This window comes from Dermacentor andersoni, chromosome 7, assembly GCF_023375885.2.
Source record: "Dermacentor andersoni chromosome 7, qqDerAnde1_hic_scaffold, whole genome shotgun sequence".
Lineage (NCBI taxonomy): Eukaryota > Metazoa > Arthropoda > Arachnida > Ixodida > Ixodidae > Dermacentor > Dermacentor andersoni.
The window spans coordinates 17,165,560-17,191,964 of NC_092820.1; the positions used below are offsets into that span (position 1 = coordinate 17,165,560).

At 48.2% G+C, this 26,405-nt stretch overlaps 1 protein-coding gene across 3 annotated transcripts in view; it reads right to left on the reverse strand.

The window, feature by feature from the left end:
• Window positions 1–26,405, reverse strand: part of MED17 (mediator complex subunit 17) — a 197,805-nt gene that overhangs the window by 45,901 nt on the left and 125,499 nt on the right. For all 3 annotated transcript variants that reach the window (XM_055073189.2, XM_050182348.3, XM_055073190.2), the window contains one exon: window positions 11,623–11,679. In XM_055073189.2, the coding sequence (XP_054929164.1) occupies window positions 11,623–11,679 (57 nt within the window). The remainder of the gene's footprint in view (window positions 1–11,622; window positions 11,680–26,405) is intronic.

Below are 26,405 nucleotides of genomic sequence, written 5' to 3' on the forward strand. Positions count from 1 at the left end.
GGACATCGTATAAATACGAATGGATTGTTACCCAAGATGGACAACATTGCTGCAATAATGAAAATGCCAAAGCCAACCGGTGTTGCGGAACTACGGGCGTTTTTGGGCTTCGTGACCTACTACCACTAATTTCTGGGAAACTTAGCTACTGTTCTAGAGCTGCTGCATGAACTGCTAAGAAAGAACACGCGCTGGCAGTGGGGAGCGAGACAAGATAATGCGTTCCGAGCAACAAAGCAGCTGCTTGAGAAAGCTAAGTTCTTGGCGCACTACGATCCAAGTAAGTCGCTTATTTTGGAAACTGATGCATCGTCGTGTGGCGTCGGCGCAGTGCTATATCACAGAGTAAATGGGCAAGATCGACCAATTGGGTTCCGGTTGCGAACACTTTCAGCTGCTGAGCGTAATTACGCGCAAATTGAAAGAGAGGCATTGGCAGTTGTCTTCGGGGTTACAAAGTTCCGGGAATATCTGTTCGGGAATCATTTCACGCTTGTTACAGATCACAAACCTCTTCTGAGCCTTTTCAGCCCCAACAAGCCCGTTCCCGCCATGGCCACTGCCCGGATTCAGCGTTGGTCCCTCTTGCTAAGCGCCTACAACTACAAAATTCAGTTCAAGCCAGGAAAGACGTTGATTCCTGCAGACACCCTCAGCCGTTTACCAGTGTGGCAAGAGTATAACAACGCTAAGGCTGCAGAAGATGACGCTCGTGAGTGTGTTCTTCTGACCGATCATCTCAATACCTGTCCTCTGTCGGCGAGTGACTTGGCTAAAATGACTGCTGACGTCAGCGACCTCGCGCAAGTCCACGATTACATTCAGAATGGCTGGCCACGGTACTTGCAACCGGCTCAAGAGCTGTTACGCGTGTACATGCACAGGAAAGACGAACTGACGTACAGCCACGGAATTGTGTACTGGGGCCACCGAGCGGTTATTCCAACAAGTGCGCGGCAGTCAATGCTGCGTATGCTGCATGATGCACATCAAGGGATAACGGCTATGAAGAACCTGGCACGTTCTGTTTTCTGGTACCCAGGGCTCAATCGGGACATTGAGAAGCTGGTGAACGCGTGTCCAACATGCATAGAATGGGGCAGCATGCCTCCTGCCCGACAACCCGTGCCTTGGCCGGACACAGAGGAGCCATGGTCTAGGGTCCATGTCGATTTTGCGGGTCCTGTGGAAGGTAACATGTTGTTGATTGTGGTTGATTCCCATACGAAATGGATCGAGGTTACCGCCATGAAGACCGCCAGTTCGGCAAAGACAATTGAAGCACTGCAGACTATGTTCAGCTGGTTCGGTTTGCCGAGGACCCTGGTGACGGACAACAGGCCGCAGCTTACTAGCGAAGAGTTCAGGGCATTTATGAAGCGCAATGGCATCGCTCATTTGCGGACAGTTCCCTACAAACCGCAGTCTAATGGCCTGGTGGAAAGAGCAGTACAGACTGTCAAACAGGGGTTAAACAAAAACACACGCGGCAGTTTGCAAGCTCGGCTGGACCACATTCTTTCGCATTATCGGCGCACTCCCTTGCCAAATAGGCAAACCCCAGCTTCTATGCTTCTCGGATATCAGCCACGTTCTTTATTGCACAACATCGTGTCACGACCATTCCCTTCTGCAGGTGCGTGCAACAGTGGCCAACCACTGAGCAAAGACGTCTGGTTCAAGAACTACGGAGTGGGCGACAAATGGAAACCAGGCGTGGTAGAGTCCACCGAAGGCTCGCGAATGGCAACGGTAAAGACTGCAGATGGGGAGCAACATCGCCGCCACCTCGACCAGCTAAAAACCAGGAGGACCAGCGTGGGAGGAGAAGCGGTGGAACCCGAGGCCCCCATGCAAGTACCAACGACTAAAGGCAGCCAGAATGCAGCGGCAGACCTGCCGTCTCAAGGACACGACAGCAGTCACAGTCAGGCTCAAGTAGGTACCGACATTCGAACGCCGTCAGACGGGCGGGCCGAAGCCGAGGTTGCTACCCGCGAGCCGCAAGTGACTGACCGGGCTGAAGTGACACTGCATAGGTCGAAGCGGAAGCCCCGGCACCCGGACCGCCTCACTCCTTAAGAGGAAGCTTTAGCTCGAGTGCTCCTATCTAAATACATGTAAAAGGAGAATTCGTTTTTCTCGGCAACCACAGCACCAAACTTGACGGGGTTTGTTGCATTTAAAAGAAAAACATAAAATCTAGTGACTGTCGGTTTCGCATTTTCGATTTAGGTCGTCAATTTTTTATTAAAAATTGGCAAAAATCGCAAATTTTCAGAAAACGAAACTATCAAGTTTACAACTCTGTAACTCAGCAAGAATAGGTGATATCGCAATTCTGTGAATTGTACCTAATAGCACATCTCAAGCGGACAAGTTTGACATCTTATACATGAATCTCAAAAAATGTATTAATATGTGATTACAAGTTTTGCAGAACCCTCGTAAACAACGTAACAAACTCACGTAAGATGTAAAATGACATATGAAATTTGTCCGCTTTGAATGATCTAATTGATGCCGTTTACAGAACCACGATATCTGTTCTTGATGCAGAGCTATTAGTTTGTAAACTTTGTGCTTCTATTTTTTTCAAACTTCTAAAATTTTGTAAATCTCTAACAAAATTCAAGCCCTAAATCAAAATTCCGCTTCCAACAGTCACTAGAATTTAACTTTCTCTCTGAAAAGCAACACATTTCATTAAAATCGGTCCAGGGGTTACCTCAGAAAAACGTTTTTGCGTTTTTACATGTATTTGAATAGGCCGCGTTGGAGTTGGGCCCGAGCTAAAGCTTCCTCTTAAGGGGTAAGAATTGTTCTGAATCAGCATGCGCCGCTGACACGTGTTTGTTTTGTTAGATTCACCGGCCATGCCTCTTGTGATTCAGCAGTGGCTGCGGTGACGTCACAAGATAAAGACTATAAAAGGTACAGCAACCTTCAATAAAGCGTTCATTCTTTGCCAACTGCTTCTCGAGTTACTTCAGTAATAGGCGCGCAGAGGGGATTGTAAAAGTATATATTGCTGCAGCTGCCAGCCATGTCAAGTGTTGCGAAAGGTAGTGGGGATGGCGAGTGACACGAAGGAAATTCTGGGAGGTCAGCACGAGCATACGGTTGGGGGGAAGGAGCGGCGGATTGGCGAAAGGGCTGGCTGCCGTACTGGAAGGGCCGAGAGGCGTCGGCGAACCCTTGAGGGTGACAGCGGCAATATCGGGCGACGTGTCTGGGAGTGCAGCAAGAATAACAGATGGGACAATTGTCAGGCGTCCTCCAAGGATTAGCTCTCGGTGTGGTCCAAGATGCAGCATGGGCTTCCGGTGGCGCCGGTTAGGACTGGGTCACGAAAGATGCCGGCGGAGGCCTGCGTACTGCCTGCGTGTACGTAAGAGGTGCAGCCACAGGGAGGACTGGCTGCGCATAGGCGAGAGGCGTGGTGACAGGCTGCACTGCCAGCGCAGAGTTGAGATTCGCAGCTGCAGGCGGCTGATGGTGCGCGGAAGGGACAACTTTAGTGACCTCTTCGGAAATGAGAGTGCGGAGCATGTTTGGAAGACGTGAGGTGGGCTCCTGAGTGAAGGGGACTAAATAAAGTTGGCGGGCAACTTCATCACGCACAAAGTCCTTGACCCACTGAAACAATGAGGATGGATCGTACATGCTGTCAAGGCTCGTCAACAAGTCGTCGTTTCCCAGTTCACGCCGAGTCAAAGCGCATTGCTTCCTTAACTCATCGTAACTTTGGCATAGGCTGACGACTTCAGACACAGTGCACGGATTCCTGGCTAGGAGCATCTGGAATGCGCCATCATCAATGCCTTTCAGTATATGGCGAATTAGCTCAGCTTCGGGCATTGCGGCATTGACTCGTTTACAAAGGTCCACGACGTTTTTAATGTAGCTCATGAACGTTTCTGCCATCTGCTGTGCTCGGGTGCGCAAGCGTTGTTGAGCGCGCAGCTTGCGAACAGCCGGTCGGCTGAACACTTCCGTAAAGGTTGTCTTGAAGACTGACCATGTGGGTACGTCACTTTCGTGGTTGTGAAACCAGAGTTGAGCAACACCAGCCAGATAAAAGATGAATGACGTGGGTTAACTTCGCTCAATCATCCCACTTGTGCGTACTCACCCGTTCATATGACGCAGACCAGTCTTCTACGTCTTTGTCGTCTGCACCACTGAATATCTTGGGGTCCCAATGTCGTGGAACACCAGTGCAGGTGACGGCCTGTGGCGTCGGCGCCGTTTGGGATGAGCTATCGGTCATGGCGGGCGGTAGCGTTCTTGATCCCAGCTCCAGGGTTTCAAGCGACGGGGTTTGAGCCCCAGCACCTCCACCAATTGAGAAGTTTATTTGCGGCTCCTAATGCAAAGGCACAGCGACCGGGAACAGCGAGACAGCCCAAAGCACTGTCCAAAAAGACGCCAGCAATCAACAGCACGAGATGAACCGAGTTGCGCGTTGGCGATGTGGCTGTGCCGCGAGACGAGTCTTCTTCTTCACACTAATTTCATCACTCCACCTAGTCTTCTGTCCTCATCGATTGCATTTTCCTTCGCTTGGTACGCATTCAGTAACCCTAATGGTCCAACAGTCATCTAACCAGCACATTACAACCTGCCCAGCTCTATTTTTTTCTCTTGATGTCAATTAGAATATCGTCTATCCCGTTTGCTCTCTGATCCAAACCGCTCTCTTTCTATCTCCTAACATTATCCCTAGCAAACGTCGTTCCATCGCTCTTTGTGCGGTCATTAACTTCTTCTCAAGCTTCTTTGTCAGTCTCCAAGTCTCTGCCCCATATGTCAGTACTGGTAAAATGCATTGATTATACACCTTCCTTTTCAGTGATAATGGTAAGCTTCCAATAAGGAGCTGACAATGCCTTCCATATACGATCGAACCCATTTTTATTCTTCTATGAATTTCCTTCTCATGAACACGGTTTCCTGTGATTAATGTGCCTAGGTAAACGTACTCCTTCGCAGACTCTAGAGGCTGACTGGCAATCCTGAACTCTTGGTCCTTTGCCGGGCTATTCATGATTATCTTTGTCTTCTGCATATTAATCTTACACCCCACTCTTACACCCTCTCTGTTAAGGTCATCAATCATTTGTTCTAACTTGTCTGCATTGTTGCTGAATAGAAAAATGTCATCGGCAAACCGAAGGTTGCCGAGATATTCGCCATCGATCCTTACTCCTAAGCCTTCCCAGTTTAATAGCTTGAATACTTCTTCCAAGCAGTTAGGAATGGCCTGCCAAGGTGTCGACATGCAAAGTTTCTCAGCCAGCTGCAGCAGCCGGGTTGGCGTTTTCCAGGAACCGACCGTCCTTTTCCAGCCTCTTGGCGTCACGATGTCTGCTGTGTAAGGACAATACGGCGCGTCAGCAATTCTCCGTCGCGGGAATGCCGAGATGAGGTCGACGAACCAGGCTTTGTTACTGAACTCGCCACCGCCGACCTGGTCTTTCGGGAGTGGGGGAATTCCCGAGGGAATGTATTTGGCGGCACCGTCCCATGCGCCTTTCAAGACGCAAGACAATGGAGAACCACAACGGCCATGCTGCGTGGGTCAGCTCTGGGAATAAGAGGCGCCTCCTTTGGGCAAGACACAGTTCTGCGAAGACCGTCTGACCTCGGTGGGGGCAGTGAAACCAGTGCGTATGTGTGTGTGTGAGCCCTCCTCCTCCAAAAAGGCGGGTCAATTATGATGACGTTGGATGCTACGATTTGGCGGTGAACTGCCGTTTTCCCTTAACTAGGGATCTAGGGAGGATGGAGTGTTTATAAGCAGCTGTTTGTCGGCTGCTAGTGTGTGCTCGTGAGCTGTGTGCTCGTGCTCGACCAGCAGTGTGCTGGGTGTGTTTGGAGCTTCGTGCTCGTATGCTGTATACTTCGTCTTGCGTGCTCCATTTGGGAGCCACGCTAGACTGTCGAATGTATCCCCTGTTTGAATGTAAATATCTGTAAATAAATCCTGCTCGCCTAGTTCCTCCTAAGATCCTCCCTACGTCCTCCAACCCTTCAACTGGATGCCTGCGGTGAGATCATCCTACAACTTTACAGCACGCAGTGAATAGCATTGGAGAGATTCCTTCTTTATAGGTATCTTCCTGCTTTTCTTGTGTAGAATTACGGTAGCAGTAGAACCTCTGTAGATATTTTGTAAGGTATTTAGGTAAGCGTAATGCCTCTATGACTGCTGGTATCTCTACTGAATCAAATGCCTTTTCGTAATCTTTGAACGCCATATAGAGAGGCTTATTATACTCTGCGGATTTCTCGATAACCTAATTAATGACATGGATGTGATCCATTGTAAAGTATCCCTTCCGGAAGCCAGCCTATTCACTTGGTTGACTAAAGTCCAGTGTTGCCGTTATTCTATTGGAGATTATTTTAATAAATATTTTAAACAATACTGGGAGTAAGCTAATGAGCCTATAGTTTTTCAATTCTTTAATGTCTCCCTTTTTGTGTATTAGTATAATGCTCGCATCCTTCCAGTTTTCTGGGACCCTTGCCATCGATAGACACCTCGTAAAAGAGCCGCCAATTTTCCAAGCATTATACCTCCTCCATCTTTGATTAAATCAACTGTTATTCCATCTTCTCCTGCCGCTCTTCCTCGTTTCATGTCTTGCAAGACCCTTCTGACCTCATCGCTAGTTATAAGAGGAGTTTCTGTATCCTGCTCATTACTATTTTTAATGGAGGTATCCCAACTCCTCTGGGTACAGTCTTGTACAGGTCAGTATAGATTCTTCCACTGCTTTTACTATATCTTCGAGATTGCTGATGATATTACACTCCTTATCATTCAGTGCATACATCTTTGTTTGTCCTATGTCAAATTTCTTTCTCACTGATTTCAGGCTACGTCCATTTTTTATAACTTCTTCACGTTATAGTTCCAAATATCACTTATTTTCACTTTCTCGATCAGTTTTGACAGTTCTGCAAATTCTATCTTATTTCTCGAGTTGGACACTTTCATTCTTTGATGTTTCTTTATTAGGTCCTTTGTTACTTGGAAGAGCTTGCCTACTGGTTGCCTTGGTGCCTTGCCTCCCACTTCAACTGCTACCTCTAAAGCCAGCATCGTTACAGTTTCATGCATTACCTCTATGTCATCATCATCTCTCTGTTCTAAGGCTGGATATTTGTTTGCAAGTACCAGCCTAAATTTGTCTGGTTTTACCCTTACTGCCTCTAAGTTGAGTTGTTTTTTTTACCAATTTTGCTCTCTCTCTCTGTTCAAATTCAGGTGAATCCTAGCCCTCGCTAACCTATGATCACTGCACTTTACCATACCTGTCACTTCTACATCCTGCACTATGCTGGGATCAGCAGAAAGTATGAAGTCAATTTCACATCTTGTTTCACCATTAGGGCTTTTCCAGGTCCACTTTCTGTTGCTATACTTCCTGAAAAAGGTGTTCATTATTTGAAGCTTATTCCTTTCAGCAAATTCTACCAACATCTCTCCTCTAGCGTTCCTAGAATCAACGCTGTAGTTGCTAATTGCTTGTTCACCAGCCTGCTTCTTCCCCACTTTTGCATTGAACTAGCCCATTACTACAGTATACTGAGTTTGCACTTTTCTCATCGCTAATTCAACATCTTCATAAAACTGATGTATTTCTTCATCATCGTGACTGGATGTTGGAGCATAGGCTTGTACTACCTTTAATTTATACTTGTTATTAAGTTTGATTACAAATACAGCTACCCTCTGATTAATGCGGTAGAATTTGTCAATGTTGCCCGCTATGTCCTTATGGATTAGGAATCCTACCCCGTATTGCTTCTTATCTAGGAGACCTCTATAGCAGAGGACATGTCTGTTATTCAGCAATGTATAAGCCTCACCAGTTCTAATCTCACCAAGGCCGATAATGTACCAAACAATGTCTGATAGGTTCCTTAAAGAGTCCTGCTAAGCCAGCCTCACTCGAGAGGGTTCGGGTGTTAAACGTTGCAAGGGTCAGTTTCCATTGGCGGCCTGTCCAGACTAATAAATTATAAGCCATACAAAACCACGCCAGTCGCTTCATCACCACCCAATACTTAAATTAAAGGAGGGTTTTACATGCCAAAACCACGACCTGATTATGAGGCACGCTTTAGTGGGAGACTCCGAAAATTTATATGACCTGGGGATCTTTAACATGCACCTAAATCTAAGTACATGGGTGTTTTTGCATTTCGCTCCCATCGAAATGCATCCACCGTGGCCGGGATCAGATCCCACGACTTCGTGCTTGGCAGCCCGAAACCATAGCCACTAAGCAACCACGGTGGGTCTCACAACACTCACCAGAAATCAGCGCCGCATGTCTGAAACTGTCCGCTTCCTTTCCGGCACTTCAATCGCATTCACACATTGCCCGTCTATGTCTTCTTCAAGGCAAAGACACACACTATCATCCAAAATGAAGCCACGCATTATTGAAGCCACCTAACCAAATCTCAATGTGCCTAAATCACTCCCATCAAATTGTACACATATCTGGCCGAACATCAGCTCTTACAAGCTCTTTTTTTCTTAGCGCTATAACAGAGTGGAACTCGCAACCCAACGATATAAACGAGAGAAAGGGGGCTAACCGAGGGCCCCGATTTTTATTAGCCATATCATAAGAAGCCAACAAACACTGACACCAAGGACAACATAGGGGAAATTAAGAAACGATGAATTAATGCAACTGAAAGTGGATGAAAAAACAACTTACCGCAGGTGGGGGAACGATCCCACAACCTTCGCATGCGAAGTTCATCTGTGAGAGTCAGTGAATCGGAGGTTCCTGTAGAGGGCGACGGAATTTCGCCGTCAAGAGCCGATATCGCAATCGTTCACAGGCGAGATGCCGCCCAAAGACATGCCTCTGGGAAAAATTTGAGTCGAGCAGCTAAAATTAAGGAGAGGGAGTGAAGCCCGATTGCCTGTAACAGTGAGCACAGTATGGGGAACGGCCAAATTTCTTTCAAGCAGTATGTCAGTGGTGGGACATAGTACACACACGCTGTCAGGAACACATGGAAACGACAGTAGAAGGATGTCTGTAGTGGCTTGTGGTGACAGGCGGATGTCTTTGGGAGAGCATAACCATGGTTGTGCGACTGGTGGACTACAGCAGCCGTGGGGCAGTTCAAGCCGAATGATACTAGACATGCAGTCAAAGAGGGCTGAATGGGACAATAAAAAGTATAAGCTGAGTATAACGTCGTAAGGATATTGTTCCAAAATGGCAAACAAAGCAGTTAGGCGCCCCGTGATGCCAATGCGAGCGATGCGAGCGGTGCACATACCAAGCACGGTAGGCGTTTCTCCGTCGGCGACATGGAGGGTGCTTAATCCAGTGGGGGTGAGAACTTTGTTTAGGCATCAGCGCAATTGGGGCACCCATCATGATGGATACAACGAGCTGGTGGCGAATGGGACTGATGACATCGGAATTACGACGGCGGACTGTTCCAAGGAGCACGAGCATCATTGTTTGGCTGCTAGAGTGCCAATGGAGGCTGGTAACAATGCCGCTCTGTTCGGGGCGGAATAACTGATGAACAGAGGTTGCAGAGGGGAGGAGAAGTACGGTTGTTAAATGGCGAGCAACGTGACCAATACGCTGGCAGGCAAAACAGATTGGCCAGTCGTCTGCGGTTCGCTACTCGGCTGGATTTCGGTAGAGTGCAGGATACCGCAGACCAGCCAATAGACCTGGAGCATGAGACAGCTGTGAAGTGGCAACGACACGTACAGAATGAATTCCAAGATTAGTGAGTTCTTCCCGGACTATTGCCTGCACAAATGGTGCTGTAGGCAAGTTGTTCGGTTCACTGGGACAGGAAAAAAGGGCTGCAGGAGCCATGGCTTCAAGTTCTCGCCGCACTATCCGTGTCAGGTCATCTGACGAAGATGGTCGCTGCACTCCTAGCCTGTTATCACAAGAAGTTGTCGCAGCTGTGTTCTGCATACGTGCGAACGGTGTTGCGATGCAGCGACTTTCGGTCTGCTCAAAGTGTTGACACTCTTTAATGATGTCCTGCTTGAAAGCATTGTCAGCGATCCCCTTCAGTACATGCCCAACCTTGTCCGACTCAGCCATATCGCTGTCGGCCTTACGGCAAAGAGCCAGCACGTCCTGGATGTAAGAGGCGTACGATTCTGTGGACGTCTGGGCACAGGTCACTAGTTTTTTCTTAGCGGTGCTCTGCCACCTGCAGGACGGCCGAACAAGTCCCTCAGCATCTGTTTACGCATGTCCCAGTCGTTAACCCCTTCCTCGTGGTTGTCATACCACACCTTCGCCGTGCCTTGTAGGTAGAAGACAAAGTTAGCCGATATAATTGTCGGATCCCCTTTGTTGTGGGCACTTATACACTCATAAGTGGCGATCCAGTCTTCCAGGTCGAGGTGGTCGGTGCCGCAGAACATTCCTGGATCCTGCGGACGAGCCAGCACAACTGTCAAGGTTGCAGGCGTTAATGTGGGCCGCGTCATGTTGGGTGCTGTTTCATCCGTCATGTGGTCCAGTTCGAGGTATTGACCACTGTGGAACTCAGTTGTTCTTGTGAGTACCCAGCACCTCTCACCAATTTATGTTGCAGAAGTCACATATAAAGATGCATTTACAATATTTACAAGAGAGACAATGATGTATAAACAAGATGGCTGTCGAGACCGATTCCACATCTACACGTCAAAGCGCTTGCTTCTGACTGGCGCCACTACTGGCTGCTCCATAGCAATATGAAGCGAAGTCTGCCAAGGTAGGAACAGCCAGGAGTGAGCACATGCTGGCAAGTGTGCATATGCCGACCTTAAGTTTCATGTGGCTTTAACTAGTTGAGTGTTTAAAGCTACTCGAAATTAGCAAGACCCGATGGCTACGACACCGATAAGCAAGGCGGCCAAACTTTAAGTTCCTACTGGGGGAGCCTGCCACGGCTGAGCGAGAGCTGACTTTAGTTGGCTTCTTCCGGAAGTAAGCAATTTGTATAAAAATTTGAAAGTAGAATTTCACCTGGATCATCCTGTTTTTTATAATGCATCAATAAATATACCTAGCAACAGTAGGAAAAAGTGCACTGATCCAAGCATTGTTCTTGACTGATGTCACCTATTGGCCAATAGCAACCGCGAATGGGAATGGGAAGTAGGGTTCAGTTGAAAAAAAAAAGTGCTGGAGAAAAAGGTGACTTCACGCTCCACTTGCAAGCTCCATGCGCTATGCACGACTGCAAAATTTGGCTGAGATGTTCACAGCAGCATATGCTATCGCAGACTGTGTTTTCTCACCAAACCCAGGGGGTGGCTCTGGACCCCTTTAAGAAACGATTAAATGAATGAAAAAAGTAATGAAAATACTATGGCAATAGCAAGCATCAGTATAAACTAACGTCTAGTGATTTCTATGTTATCCATACTATGCGATGTCATGATACTCTATTTAACAAATCTTCATAATATTGAATATTTAGGAATTATGTGTATGGTACAACCATTTCATTCCTATGTTTTAATGCATCCCCCTCCCATCTCTCATGCAAGCAGTCAGGTGTGCCACTTCAAGCACTGGTATCTGGTAATGCTGACAAAAAGCTCACCGTAACCGCAGAGCCACGTGTTGTGTCTGGGCAATGATCTTCTCCAGGATGGCTTCACTGCAAAGAGAATAAATACCACTGCGTAAGGAACACACCACTTCTGGGTCTAGCAACACGACCACCGCAGCACAACACAACCAACTGCGACTGGCAACTAAGGAACGGGCCAGGCCACTGATGTTTATACCGGCTCCAGTTTATTTCCTTAAAGGGACACTAAAAGCAAGTATTGAGTCAAGCTAAACTGATAGTTTAATGCTCGAGAACTTTCAAGGCATCAATATTATGAAGAACAGAGCTTTAGTGATTGAGAAATTGAGATAAATGCAGAACACGATTTGAGACTCCCCTAGCCTGATAATGTACGCACTTCCCATTATAATTCTGTCCCTAATACCGAACCACTCATAATAAATAGATCATTGCATAGCATTTTAAGAGGGAAGAAAATGTACCTGTCTACTTCTATTCGATTCATACAAAAAAGAACTCATTTACGTTACCCTTAATGACGACATGGGTGGTCGAGAGGTTGTTTAATTTTCACTTGACTGCGCCGCCCGCACTTTCGCGTTTCAGTAGTTTTGTTATCACCTAGTGCTGCGCTGGTTTTGCGAGCTCGTGAAACACACACAAGCTGCAGGTAGCAGAGAATGCCACGACAGCAGCATCAAGTGCAGCATTGCCAGCCAAGGTGCCGTTCTCAGGGTTGTGAACAAGATTTATCGCGATGGGAAATTGTGTTTACCATTCAGTAGGTGTTTTCCTTTCCAGTTTTCACTGTCTTGGCTTGGTTCCTGGCCGGGCTTTTGCATTTTACGCAAAGAACCATAGTGCCGGCTGTCAGGTGCCATTTTATTCACGGATGGCAGTAAAATGCGGTAATGTGAATGCAACGTCTCCACTCCCTGCTCTGGGGCGGGCGATTTGGATTGTACTAAAGGTACATGACCCTTCAGATGTGATTTTCTCTTGGGCAGTGTTTTCTTGGAATGAAACAAGTACTGCAGCGTTTCTGTAGTGATACTTTAACAGTCCACGTTGACCTAATATTTGCATTTATTTATTTATTTATTTATTTCAACATACTGCAGCCCCTAAGGACTATCGCAGGAGTGGGTAGTAGAAAATACAGATATGGCAAAGGAGAAAAACAAAACAAGGTACAATAAAAATCAGTGGTTAACAATATTCAAGAGGAATTCAGCAGGCACTGAAGATCGAACATGACTGGATAAAGCATTCCACAGTTCTGTCGACCAGATATTTTATAGCCTCGTAGCATGAGTAGCACCGCTACTCCAGACACCAGGCACTGCCTCCTGGTGAGGGCTGTGAGACAGCGGGAGAAAGTGGCTGCGCTGGTGTTGCGCGTTCACATGTTGTTGTTTTTCACATGCGTTCTTGACGTACATGCTGAACTGGATGTACAAAGGTTATTTGTTCCAAGTCGCACTGCACCATCGTCAGCTGCACTAACAACCAGCAGCAAACGAGGAAGCTGCGCATGTGAGAGGCCTGCCATCAACGTTCCCGGAGACACAAGTTTGTGTGGAGTGCACTCGCTGTGCGTGTAAATTTCTTGCAGCACCCGAGAAATGACACTATAGGATAGTGGCTTTCAGCAGAAAAGACTTCATGCCCAGCAAGCTTGCTCAGGCACATGTTCGTACTGTTGAAGTAAGCTGCGCATGCGCCTTGCCTGTCCATGCTACGGGCCTGCGATGACAGCAACACGGTGCCCTTCCCTTATTGTGAGTCTGCTTGGTTGACTTTCCAGACGAAAAGCCCACAGAGGTCGATCCGCACCCAAAACATTGTTTTGAATACGAAAGAAAGTTAAGCACAAAGTGCTCGAGTGCACGTGCCGACTTTATAACTAGTGCAGCGATGGTTCCCTCCACTGCAAATAAACAAGACTGCACAGAACTTCACGGTTTTCATGTCCCGTGTTTTTCATGTACAAGAGTGTTCGCATTCAAATAGTACTTATGACCGTGAAAAGATAAAGCAGCATAGAACTAGCACGCACAGAAACAGGGCTGCACACACATCAATGCCTCACTTGATTTTTTTCTTTCTTTCGCGGAATGTGTGGCTGCTTAGTTGCACCTGACTGCCATGCAATGGCCACATAGAAAAAGCAACAGAGTTTTTTAAAACCTCGGAATGAGCATACGAAAACGGCAGCAATGGCTTAACAGACCGTGGCTGGTAATGCCAGCAGCTTCCACGAGCAATCATCTAGGTTGCATGCGGCAGACTACCCCAGGTACTGTGTCACCATGGCGTGTAACAAGCTCATAAAATGGTTCAAAAAGATGAGCAAAAGAGCACTAGAGCTCTGCCATGAAAAGCCAATTGTCATGACATACATACGCAAGTTGTTGCATAACCTGAATATTGCTAACGGATAACAACACTGACTTAGAAGGTTTTTGGTGCGAGCTAGTTGGCATGGGTCATTCATGTTAAACAGCGCCCAAAAAACACACGGACAAAAAAGAGCACAGGACCAGCGCTGACTGCCAACATCATCTTTATTGAAGCCCGAAGAAATATATACTATACAACTTTCTCTCATTTGAAAAAAAAACAAAGATTTACTCCCAATGCACTAAAGTTTCGATAAATAAATAAGTCGCAGTTTCACCCGAAATGCTAACCATCGATTGCAATAGCAAATTAGTAGACAGCTGTACGAAAAGTTAGGATAGTGGTTTTATCAGCCGTATAAATTTCTAAACATTTGCTTACTAAGTTAATAAGCATGGTGTCATGCATGCAAAAGCAAATATGAACATGTCTCACGCAATGACTGCAGAAACTCTTTATCAAAACGCTGGAGTGAGGAAGTGCGATAGCACTGCTGAATTTGCCTTTGTGCAGCCTCTCGCTTCAATACGAACGCCTGTCCTGTTTGTACCAATTCCGCATGCAAGTTTCGGGAACTCTGCATGCCCGCGATGCGGCCCGATTTCCATCTGTCTCCACCTAGGTGATCACTTTCCTTTTGATTGTGGCATCGTGACGAACTTGGCATGTCTTTGTAGTCGACATTTCCGTGATGATAGAGCAAATTCAGAAAACGTGAAGATGGACGGTGCCCTAACCTAAGCACAACAGCACATGGAGGAAGCTACGGCAGCCACCCGAAGCGTGTACGAGGCGGCCATTTTTAAATGCCGATGGCGATATGGTAACTCAGATTTAGGGTCGTACTCGATTCCAATGCACATCCAATTTTTTGACACATTTTATCGGAAAAAAAGCATGCATTAGATCCGAGTGAATACAGTAGTTCACCCAAAAGGTGAAGAATTGATTGTGATAGCAAATTTTTAGACAGCTTCATGAAGTAACGTGAGCATGTTTATTGGCCATATAAACAGCCGTAAACGTTCGCTTACTTGCTGAAAGTTAAATATTAAAATGAAATTCTAGGGTTTTACGTGCCAAAACCACGATCTGATTATGGTGCCTGCTGTAGTGGAAGAGGCTGGCTTAATTTTGACCACCCAGGGTTCTTTATTGTGCCCCCAATGAACGGGCGTTTTTGCATTTCACCCTCATCAATATAGGGCCCCACAACTCATGCTTAGCAGTGCAATGCAAAGCCACTAAGCAACTGCAGCAGGTCAGTGCAGTGTCTTTGTGCCTCCTTGTCATTCTGCCTGTGCTTCAACAAAGTAGAAGATCCCATACCAACAAGCTCATGTGGCTACCTTCAGTGACAAAATACTAAATTGACAAGCACGGTGTCAGGCATGCACAGACAAACATGAACACATCTCATTCGATGACTGCAGATACTAGCTGTGAGAACGCCAACGTGATGGAGCAGCAGCAGCAGTGGTGAGCGAATTTCCCTTGCTGCTGCCATGTGTGTTAAAACACAGCGTGCAAAAAGCTATCAGCTATCTTGGTTTACCCCTCTCACTCTTTGCACCAGCCCCCCCTTCCAAGACGGGGCATGGCCGCTCTCTGCCATGTCATGTACAGCTGTCGCCCGAGTAGAAGGAAAGCACACTCAGTTGCCCCCCTTGCGAGATGACGGCGCACATCCTCCCCGACCCCTCCCCTCGCACATGTGAGGTCAAGCCACCATCCTTCTCGGGCCAGCCTTCCCTTGCACCTACAGGCCTAGGGCCACAATTGTATCGTACTTGGACTTCATACAGAACCTCACGGCGACATAACGGTGTAAATGCACCTGGAGTGTCCACATAATTCTTATTGCAATAAAACAGCAGAGCCGTTTCGCACCGCAAGCACTAGCGTACCCACTGTATCCAGCAGCACTACTGCAGCCCATGCCTTGGTGGCACCACCGTGGGGCGTCGCTACCAGAGACCTCAGCACCACTGCTCCCTAATCGCTCTACCCCTATCTAGCTTACTACAGACCATTTTATCGCCGAGAAGGAAGTGCAGATTGCCGTTTCTCCCAGCGGAAGCTTGGAATTGTAGCAATGTCATTGCGAATTATTGCGATTCTAACATGTTCCGTCTGTGATTGCTACTATGTCAGATGATTCAAGGTCAACAGGCTAACCGTGTGCAGTATTCGGCTGCAAAAATTAATTTCGGAAGCAAATGTGAAGTGCATCTTCAGTCGCCACAACTCCTTCAACTCCACCGCTGCGGTTGCAGACAAGTGTTGCCTTTGGATTGCCTCCATCCACAGAAAGGACTTGACGCCATCAGCTTATTCGTGTGTACGTTCGTAAGACTTTCTTTCCAGTGAACGCACCGCAATGTACTCGGCACCCATGATAAAACTGGGATATGAACGAAATGTGCATATTCGAGTAGGTGAACTAGCGCCAATTCAAAAAGCCAACTATTTCTTCGTGCACGCACATTGAAGTTATTCTGTTAAGATGTATTCCAAGATTATCACGCTCGGTGACCAACTTTCTGGTTGAAGTTGAGTGGGGACATATTATTACATGCTGAAAATGAAAATGAAGGTGTGCTCTTTTTCATCTTGTAACCGAAGCCACGCATACCGAGTGCCGACCTCCCCTAGTTGACATGGACTTTCCCATACTTCTGACTCTCACTGGCAAGAGGTCAAGACGACGCCACACATTGTCCACTGTATTATTTCAGAACATAAAGTTGCTCTTGCAAAGAGTAGTTGTTCATTTTTCAGCTCTCATGAGTCAGCGAAGTGTCCTTGCAGAGGCACCACTCGAGACCTTAGAGTGTGCATACTGTTACGTGTGGGAAGACACAGATGAAAGATGCTATTTACACCCTATTTACACTGGAGCCAGGCAGCCAGGCTGACACTCACTCGTGCCAAGGGCACCGACCAACTTCTTCGTCGTTCTCGCAGCGGCTCATCTCTTGAGCATCGCTCAATGATATCGTAATATTACCCACCGGCAGCAAAAGCACCGTCACGGTGCTGTTAAATATCCAAGGTGCATGGAGAGTTATAGGGCTTGAGTTGGGCAACGTTGACAATGTCACTGGTTGTCACAGCGGAGGACGTAGTGGGTGTGGCTAGAACGATTTCATAGGTGACATCGGTCACTTTTCGTATCACGCGACATGGGCCTATGTAACAGCAAAGCAGTTTTTCACAAAGGCCGACTTTGCGCGATGGTGACCAAAGCAACACGAGGGCACCGGGCACAAAATGGACATCACGGTAAAGGAGGTCGTAGCGTTGTTTCTGCTTGTCTTGAGAGACTTGTAGATGAGCGCGCGCAAGTTGGCGAGCATGGTCAGCATGGGCAATTGCATCACAGGCATAATCGCTAGTTGAAGCTGTGGCGGACGGAAGCACAGTGTCCAGTGGTAGCATCGGTTCGCGGCCATACAAGAGGTAAAACGGGGAAAAGCCAGCAGTTTCGAGACGGGAAGAGTTGCATGCAAAGGTAATGTAAGGTAGAGCCAAGTCCCAGTCACGGTGGTCGTCTGAAATGTATTTGGATAGCATGTCTGTAAGGGTGCGGTTCAAACGCTCAGTGAGGCCGTTCGTTTGGGGGTGGTAGGAGGTGGTAAATTTATGCTGCATTGAGCAGGCACGCATGATGTCGTCAATCACTTTGGCCGAAAAGGTGCGGCCGTGGTCTGTAAGCAATTGACGCGGAGCACCATGCATCAAAATGATATCATGTAGAAGGAAGTCCGCAACATCAGTTGCACAACTGGTCGGAAGAGCACGGGTTACGGCGTAGCAGGTCGCGTAGTCCGCCGTGACTGCAACCCACTTATTTCCTGATGTGGATTCCGGAAATGGGCCGAGAAGGTCCAAGCCGACACGATGGAAGGGCTCGGTAGGGATGTCGAGCGGCTGCAGGTAACCAGCGGGAAGGTGGGAAGGCTTCTTGCGTCGTTGGCAAAGTTCACAAGCGGCGACGTAACGTCGTACGGAACGGGCAAGGCTTGGCCAGAAAACACGGCGACGTACACGGTCATACGTTCGAGATAGGCCGAGGGGTCTTGCCGTTGGTGCGTCGTGAAGCTCTTCTAGAATAGTGGAGCGGAGGTGTTTAGGTATTACAAGCAGGAACTCAGAGCTGTCCGGATGAAGGTTACGGCGGTACAGAGTACCATCGCGGAGGACGAAGAGGCGTAGAGCAGCATCGGCCGGAGAGTGTTCAAAACGGTCGATGAGTGCTCTGATGTAGGCGTCATGGCGTTGCTCGTCGGCGAAATGAAGCAGCTGGGACACAGAGAATACACAAGAAGCACTGGCAATATTGGAGGAGTCAGAGTCGTCAACAGGGTAACGCGACAAACTGTCAGCGCCTTGGTGCAGGCAGCCAGACTTGTACATCAAGGAATATGAAAATTCCTGTATCCTCAAAGCACATCGACCAAGCCGGCCTGTAGGATCTTTTAGCGATGAGAGCCAGCAGAGAGCATGATGGTCAGTGACTACGAAAAAAGGGCGACCGTAAAGGTAAGGACGGAACTTCGCAACCGCCCAGACAACAGCAAGGCATTCGCGCTCCGTAATGGAATAGTTGTGCTCCGATGGTACTAGGAGGCGGCTCGCATAAGCAATAATGCGATCCTTGCCACGCTGACGCTGGGCTAAGACGGCACCTACACCATGACCGCTGGCATCTGTACGTAATTCTGTAGGGGCATCAGGGTCGAAGTGGGCGAGAATGGGTGGTGAGGTTAGAAGAGTGACGAGACGAGAGAAGGCGGCGGCTTCTGCAGTACCCCACAAGAATAGTACGCCTTTCTTCAAAAGATTAGTTAGGGGCCTAGCAATTGTCGCAAAATCTGGAACAAAACGACGAAAGTACGAGCACAGCGCTACAAAACTTCGAACGTCTGCCGCTGTCTTCGGAACCGGAAACTCGGACAGTGCGAGTTTTGTCGGGATCAGGCTGTACTCCGGAAGCGTCAACGAGATGGCCCAGAAGAGTAATTTGTCGGTGGCCAAAACGACATTTGGACGAGTTAAGGGGGGACACCCCACTTAAATTTTCATTTTTTATTTGTGGCCACAATTTGATAAAACTTCCATCACTTATGTATTTTGACATGCTGATTTCAAATATTCAATTGGTTTTCCCATGCAACAAGTACTTTTCAAAATATAAGCAATTCATGTTTTTTTGTATGGACTAATTTGGAGGCAAGTTCTCTCTACAATGCTGGCTGTTAATGAAGGAGACTGGCACATCAAAATGATGTTAAATGATCAGAGGTTGCAGTGCTACAAGAATGAATGTTCTAAACTGATTTATGCCGAAGTTACAGCATGTCAAACTTTTGTAAGCAGAAGGCATTAGTGAAACCCTGGAGAAATTATTACTTTGTCAAAATTTCTGTAATGATATTTGTTCATATTTTAGGCCTACTGCACTCCCTATTTGTCCAACTTTCTGACGAAAAAGGAATTATTGCAATAAGATGAGTAGAACCAGAGATATCGTCACTCCAAAACTACACTACCATCAAAAATGTCGTTTTGAGAAAACGAGAAAAAACGTTTCAGGACATGTTCATGGTGATTACAGCAAATGCTTGAATACTAAATTGATCAAGGATGATACAGGGGTCCAACCAAGCAAGAATGAAACTTTCGCTTCTTTAAGGGGGGACACTGTAATTCAAATAATGTTCATGTTTTCCATCAATATTCATGAAACTTTCCATTCTTTTAAAGACGTTTGTGCTGATTTCAAGTATGTAATTATTTTTCCAATAGGCCATTTAGTTCTGAAGATAAATGAAATTCTTTGTTCATAATTTGCAGAAACAATGGGGGGAAAATGCGCTACGAAATTCGTATTGGCACATGCCTGGGTACTAGAAAACATAAGGAACATAATGGTAGGAATACTCTTTCGATATATCAAATATTAGTAATTTTATAGCAATTCAATCTTTACTGTTCGAATTGTGGCTACCCTCTGTCTGATCTAAAGCAGAATTAAAAATTTTTGAAGCATAAATTCCAAAATCTTACCCTACATTGTGTACAAGTAAAAAGTCGGTGTTTTGAGAAAACAAGAAAAAAGGAATACATTCACTTTTAATCAAAAGTACAGAAATAATTTTGCATTATTTTGCAGTGAAAGTGGCTAAAAGCCACCAGGAATGTAGTCGCTCCGACCACGGCCACCCAAAATGCGGCAAAAACATCGTTTAGCGCCGTTCGCCGATTCCCGGTGGCTTGCATCGCGCGCGCGGCAAGGTTGTCGTTCACGCGGGTCGAGCTCCATGCCGACGCGATATCGCCGCAACACGCGCACGTGATAACGATCTTTATGGCGAGGCCAGATTACCGTTCGCTTTTGCCTACTGCGACGCTGCCGCCGCACACCTTGCACTTGACGACATCAGTCCGTTCACGGAGTCTGAGGAAAGCGAAGCCTGCCTCGGCGTCGACTGGCGCGGCTGCAACGCCGTCGGCGCGAGTGAGCAAATCCAACACCCGCTTTGTTGCTTGCGTTGACGCAAGAACTCGAAGTTTTTATTTAGCATTCATCTCCCTCTGCAACAAATCCGCACGCTGCAACATTGCAGTGTCACGCCGAACGCAGCCGCTGTCCGTAACGATTTCACTCATTTGTGAGCTGGCTAGGCCTACTTCGGCATCGTCCGCGGTTTCGGCATCATTTGCGGTTGGCGGCGAGCTACTCTCGATGCTTTCAGAAGGAATGGAGCGCTTTTGAAAGTTATAAGCTGATCGCTTCTTTTTGCCGAACTTGTGCCTCGTCGCGAACTTTCCCGGTGGATCGGACTTCGTTGGGCATGTGCCAACAAACCTACGAGACGCGCAGTCGCGTCGCCTGCGGAGTGGAGCAGACGATGGGAACCTCGCGCAGCCAACCACAGCACGCGTTTTTGGTCACGTGCGCTAGCCAACGAATCGGATCGCGCGTTCGGGCTTTTTTTTCTCCCCGGATTTCAACGTCACTGGCGTACCGACGGAGTCACTTTTGGCGGGAAATTAAAGAAGGAAGGCTCCTCTTTCCAACGAGACCAAGATGGCTGCGATCGCACCCGTAGAAAAAGAGCTACGCGCCGCGATAAAAAGGGCTGTTTTTGCACGGAATTCAGCTCACAGTGATGTTATAAATTGATATTGCGGACGAAATACTCTTCCCCGAGATTCGAAACTTGGTGAATTAAAGGAATATTAGCTGTAGATATCGAAAATTTCGTTTTCAGAAAATCGATTTTTTCGCGATTTTTTCGCCGCAAAGAGCCGTGTCCACCCTTAAGTTGCAGCTTCGCCTTTCGAAATACATCAAGTATAGTTGTGAGACGCTCAAGGTGAGTGTCGAACGTTGGCAAGAAGACGATGACGTCGTCGAGGTAGCAGAGGCATGTGGACCATTTGAAACCTTGGAGCAAGGAGTCCATCATACGCTCAAAGGTGGCAGGGACGTTGCATAATCCAAACGGCATTACTTTAAATTGGTATAGGCCATCAGGTGTGATGAACGCGGTTTTTTCTCTGTCCATATCGTCAACAGCAATCTGCCAATATCCCGAACGAAGATCAATAGACGAGAAATAGCTGGAACCGTGCAGGCAGTCAAGGGCGTCGTCTATACGTGGGAGCGGGTAGACGTCCTTCTTAGTATAGTTGTTCAGATGACGGTAGTCTACACAGAAGCGCCACGTGCCGTCCTTCTTCTTAACCAACACCACAGGTGACGCCCAGGGACTCGATGAAGGCTCAATGATGTTTTTATCGAGCATTTTGTTCACTTCATTGTGAATTACTCAGCGTTCTGACACAGAAACTCGATACGATCATCGGTGAATAGGCGCAGCATCGCCAGTAAGAATGCGATGCGTGACCGCGAGCGTCTGGCCTAAAGGGCGATCGTCGAAGTCGAAAATATCGTGGTAGAACTATAATACTTCGCAAAGGTCTTCAGCCTGCGTAGAGGACAGGTCCGTCACAACCATTTTATTTATGTTGGGATCGACGCCTGAGGCTGGCGCGAGGGGCATGCTAAGCTCGCTAGAACCATTGGTCGATAACGCTGCCACGTATTGGTCGCCAAGACAATCAATGGTGGCAAGGCAAATACCTTGCGGTAGAATTTGCTTTGCCAATCCAAAGTTACAGACAGGCATGCGAGTGTGGTTCGCAGTAATAGTAAGGATACTGTGAGGTACGGTGACGTCATACTGTATTGTGACGTCGAGCAGAGGAGTGACGAGGTACTCGCCATCAGGAACTGGTGGGAAAGACAACAGTTCAATGTGGGCTATGGACTTTGGCGGCAGGCGAAGAAAGCCGGTGGAGCGTAAGCGGCAGTGGGGTGCGTCAGAAGGTTCTGTGAGCATTGGCAACTCAAGGCGAAGGGTACTGGAAGAGCAGTCAATAAGAGCAGAATGGGCGGAGAGAAAATCGAGGTCGAGAATAAGGTCGTGGGGGCAATGAGCAATCACGGTGAAGAGGACAGGAGTGTGGCGGCCGGCGATGCTGACACGTGCCGTGCACATGCCGATGATAAGCACAGTACCGCCATCCGCAACTCGGACGACGCGTGCCGACGCTGCGGTGAGGAGCTTGTTCAGTCGTCGTTGGAAGGCAGCACTCATAATAGAAAGATGTGCTCCTGTATCGATGAGTGCCGTCACAGGATAGCCGTCAACTTTGACGTCAAGAAGGTTTCGGTTAGTAGGTAACGTGAGCAGAGGATTTGAAGGCAGGGTCCACAACACAGCTTCACCTCCAGAAGCTGCAGCGCCTAGTTTTCCGGCTGGGTCGGGGAGGCGATAGGCGGCGAAGAAAAGCGGCGGAGTTGGGGCGAACGAGACTGGTGGCGTCGATGTGAGGGCGAGCAGCTGTAGCGAAGGTTCGGAGCAGGGGCATCAGCGGTAGTGGGTTCATGGCGAGTGGCATAGGGTACAGAAGGTCCAAAGGTGCGGGAATAAGTGGCGGCGTAAGTTCGAGGAGATGGTGGCCATCGGTTGCGGCAGTGACGGGCGACGTGGCCGATGCGACAGCAGTGGAAGCAGATTGGCCTGTCATCAGGGGTACGCCATTCGGACGGGTAGCGGCGAGATGTGGCAGAAAAGGACTGCTGGGGACAAGGAAGGCCGCTAGATAACTGGGGAACGCTGGGTCGAGACGTGGAACACACTGTGTTCAGACCCATGTTTTCAAATTCCTGTCTTACGACGGCCTGAATCATCGCAATGGTGGTTGCTGGCGGATCGGGAAGCGTTGTGGAGAAGGCTGGTGAACAGGCGGCCTCAAGTTCGCGGCGAACAATACGGGTGACGTCGTCACAGGTGGTGGTCGGACGCGGTCGACCCTCACATGTCGACGTGGCAGCAGTGTTGGGTAGCCGCACAATGCGGTGTGAGATATGGCGGCTCTTAGCCTGTTCAAGGCGATGGCATTCTTTTATAATGGCGTCGATAGTCGAGACGTTGCCGAAAACAAGCAAATTGAAAGCGTCGTCGGCGATGCCTTTTAGCACATGTGCCACTTTATCTGCTTTGGACATATGATCGTCAGCTTTACGGCATAGAGCCACGACGTCGAAGATGTAGGAAACGTACGGCTCCGTAGATGACTGAACACGAGACGCAAGAGCCTTTCTCGCGGCAGCCTTGCGTTCAATGGGGTCGCCGAACAGTTCCCGTAGCTTCTCTTTGAAATTGTCCCAACTGGTTATCTTGTCGTCATGCGTTTGGTGCCACACGCGTGGGGTGCCGCCGAGATAAAAGATGACATTGGCGAGCATAATCGACATGCTATGAAGTTCCCCAATTGCAAAAACTTGTTGAGACCTCTCAAAAAAAGGCAAGAACTTGGTAATCGTCATCAACAGCACGTTTGCCGTGCACACTCCACCACAGTCCCACATACTAGCATGACGCCGGATAATAGACAGCAATGTAATAACAAAATGGCAGCACCCTCAGTAAAACAGTCTATAACGAGAACCACATTTGTCAGCATCTTGTGATGGCAATGACGGTGATGCTGGCTATGCTGCTTCATTGTGAATCCTGCAAACCCGGTCTTGGTTTCATATACGATTGCACCATGCTGGTAGTTTTCTGAAAGATTTCATTGGAAAGAAATGACGCAAGGATTAGGATTGGGCAATTACTGTAATCAATCATTGGTGAGCTACTGATTTCGCCTGAAAATTTTTCTATGACGGCCCAAAAATAGATATTTTTGGCAGGGGATGGTGTGCGCTGGACATATTCACAGTCCCCTAAGGTTCACCAAGACAGATACTGCGGCATTGAGGTCACCATTGAAGTCGGGTGTGTGCGTGCTGACCAGTGAAGCTCCAATTATACATCAAAGGCCAATTTCAGGATCGAAATTATGAAACTTTGGGCCCATAGAAATGTAGAGGCACCGACCGGCGACTTTCGGACAGGATCGAATTAAAGGGGGCCACGGCTCTTGCGGCGAAAAAATCTCGAAAAAATAGCGAAAAAAATTTATTTTTTGAAAATGACATTTTCGATATCTACAGCTAATATTCCTTTAATTCACCAAGTTTCGAATCACACGGAAGAGTATTTCGTCCGCAATATCAATTCATAACATCGCTGTGAGCTGAATTCCGTGCAAAAACGGACCCATTTTATTGCGGCACGTAGCTCTTTTTCTATGCGCGCAGTCGCAGCCATCTTAATCTCGTTGGAAAGAGGAGCCTTCCTTCTTTAATTTCCCCCCAGAAGTGACTCCGTCGGCAGGCCAGTGACGTTGAAATCCGGGGAGGAAAAAAAGTCCGAATGTGCCATCCGATTCGTTGACTAGCACACGTGAGCAAGAACGCGTGCTGTGGTCGGCTGCGCGAGGTTCCGGTCGTCTGCTCCACTCCGCAGGCGATGCGCCGCGCGTCTCCTTCTCAGACGTAGGTTTGTGACAAGTGCCCAACTATGTCCGATCCACCGGGGAAGTTGGAGGCACAAGTTCGGCAAAAAGAAGCCATCAGCTTATAACTGTCAGAAGCGCTCCATTCCTTCAGAAAGCATCGAGAATAGCTCGCCGCCAACCGCAAATGATGCCGAAGCGGCGCACGATACCGAAGTAGTCCTAGCCAGCTCACAAATGAGCGAAATCGTTATGGACAGCGGCCGCGTTCGGCGTGACACTGTAATGTTGCAGCGTGCGGATTTGTTGCAGGGGGAGATGAATGCTCAAAAAAACTTCAAGTTCTTGTGTCAACGCCAGCAACAAAGCGGATGTTGGATTTGCTCACTCGCGCCGACAGCGTTGCAGCCGCACCAGTCAACGCCGAGGTAGGCTTTGCTATTTTCAGTTGAACTCCGTGAACGCACTGATGTCGTTTGTCAAGTGCAAGGTGTGCGGCGGCAACGTCGCAGTAGGCAAAAGCGAACGGTAATCTGGGGCCGTATTCTGTAGCGGTTCGCTTTGGAACCGGTTCGGTCTGGCTGTTGCCATTTGTCAACGCTTCGTTGTCGTCATCCCTGGTGGGCGGGACGACAAATTTTGTTGACTTCACACAGGTTGTCAATCATCTGGAAAGGAACCGGTTCCCTGCTACGAGAGGAACTGCGGAGAAGTGGTTCGCTCAAGGGTCGCGCGCGGTGGCAAGCATGATACTGAGGGTTGCTAAGGCAACCGTGGCTGCCGGCTAGTCTCGCGCCAGCTGACAAGCCGGCACCTAGACGAGACGAGACAGAGACTGCAATGGCAGCTCCTTTGGTTGTGCTGCTGGCGAGCGCCGAAAGAAAACGACGCGACGAGAGGCAACGACGCGACGCGTTCGGCATGGCCGAAGAAGAGTTGTTTCGAAGGCATTTTAGGCTCTCCAAAGACATAGTGCGACGTCTTTGCGATGAGCTGGAAGAACATCTCGGACCTCAAAGATTTCGTGGTGTCGACACTACGATGAAAGTGCTGTGCACGCTGCGGTTTTTTGCCACCGGGAGCTTTCAACAGTGCGTCGGGAATGAAGAAGCGATTGCACTGTCGCAGCCTTCGGTCGGCCGGCCGGATCATTACAGCCGTCGCCAAGGCCATTACGGTTGTGGGCAAAGAAAAAGGATGGGTTAGATTCCCATTCACGGCGTAACAGAAGGCCGCCACCAGCTGCTGGCCCAACACACACGATGCCTTTGCTAGGCAGGGGTGCTCCTCGACAAATGAAACGAGTATTTCGCGCCGCCTCGCTGAAACATGAGGACCCAGCTGCCTGTCCTTGTGCGACAACATCGTTTCGGTTTCAGCGCGCGAACAAGTCCAAAACGTAAACAAAGCGAGGCAAGTTGTTTGCATATCGTATAACACACCACCTAGCGACTAAATAAGAAAACAACACAAATAAAATTACA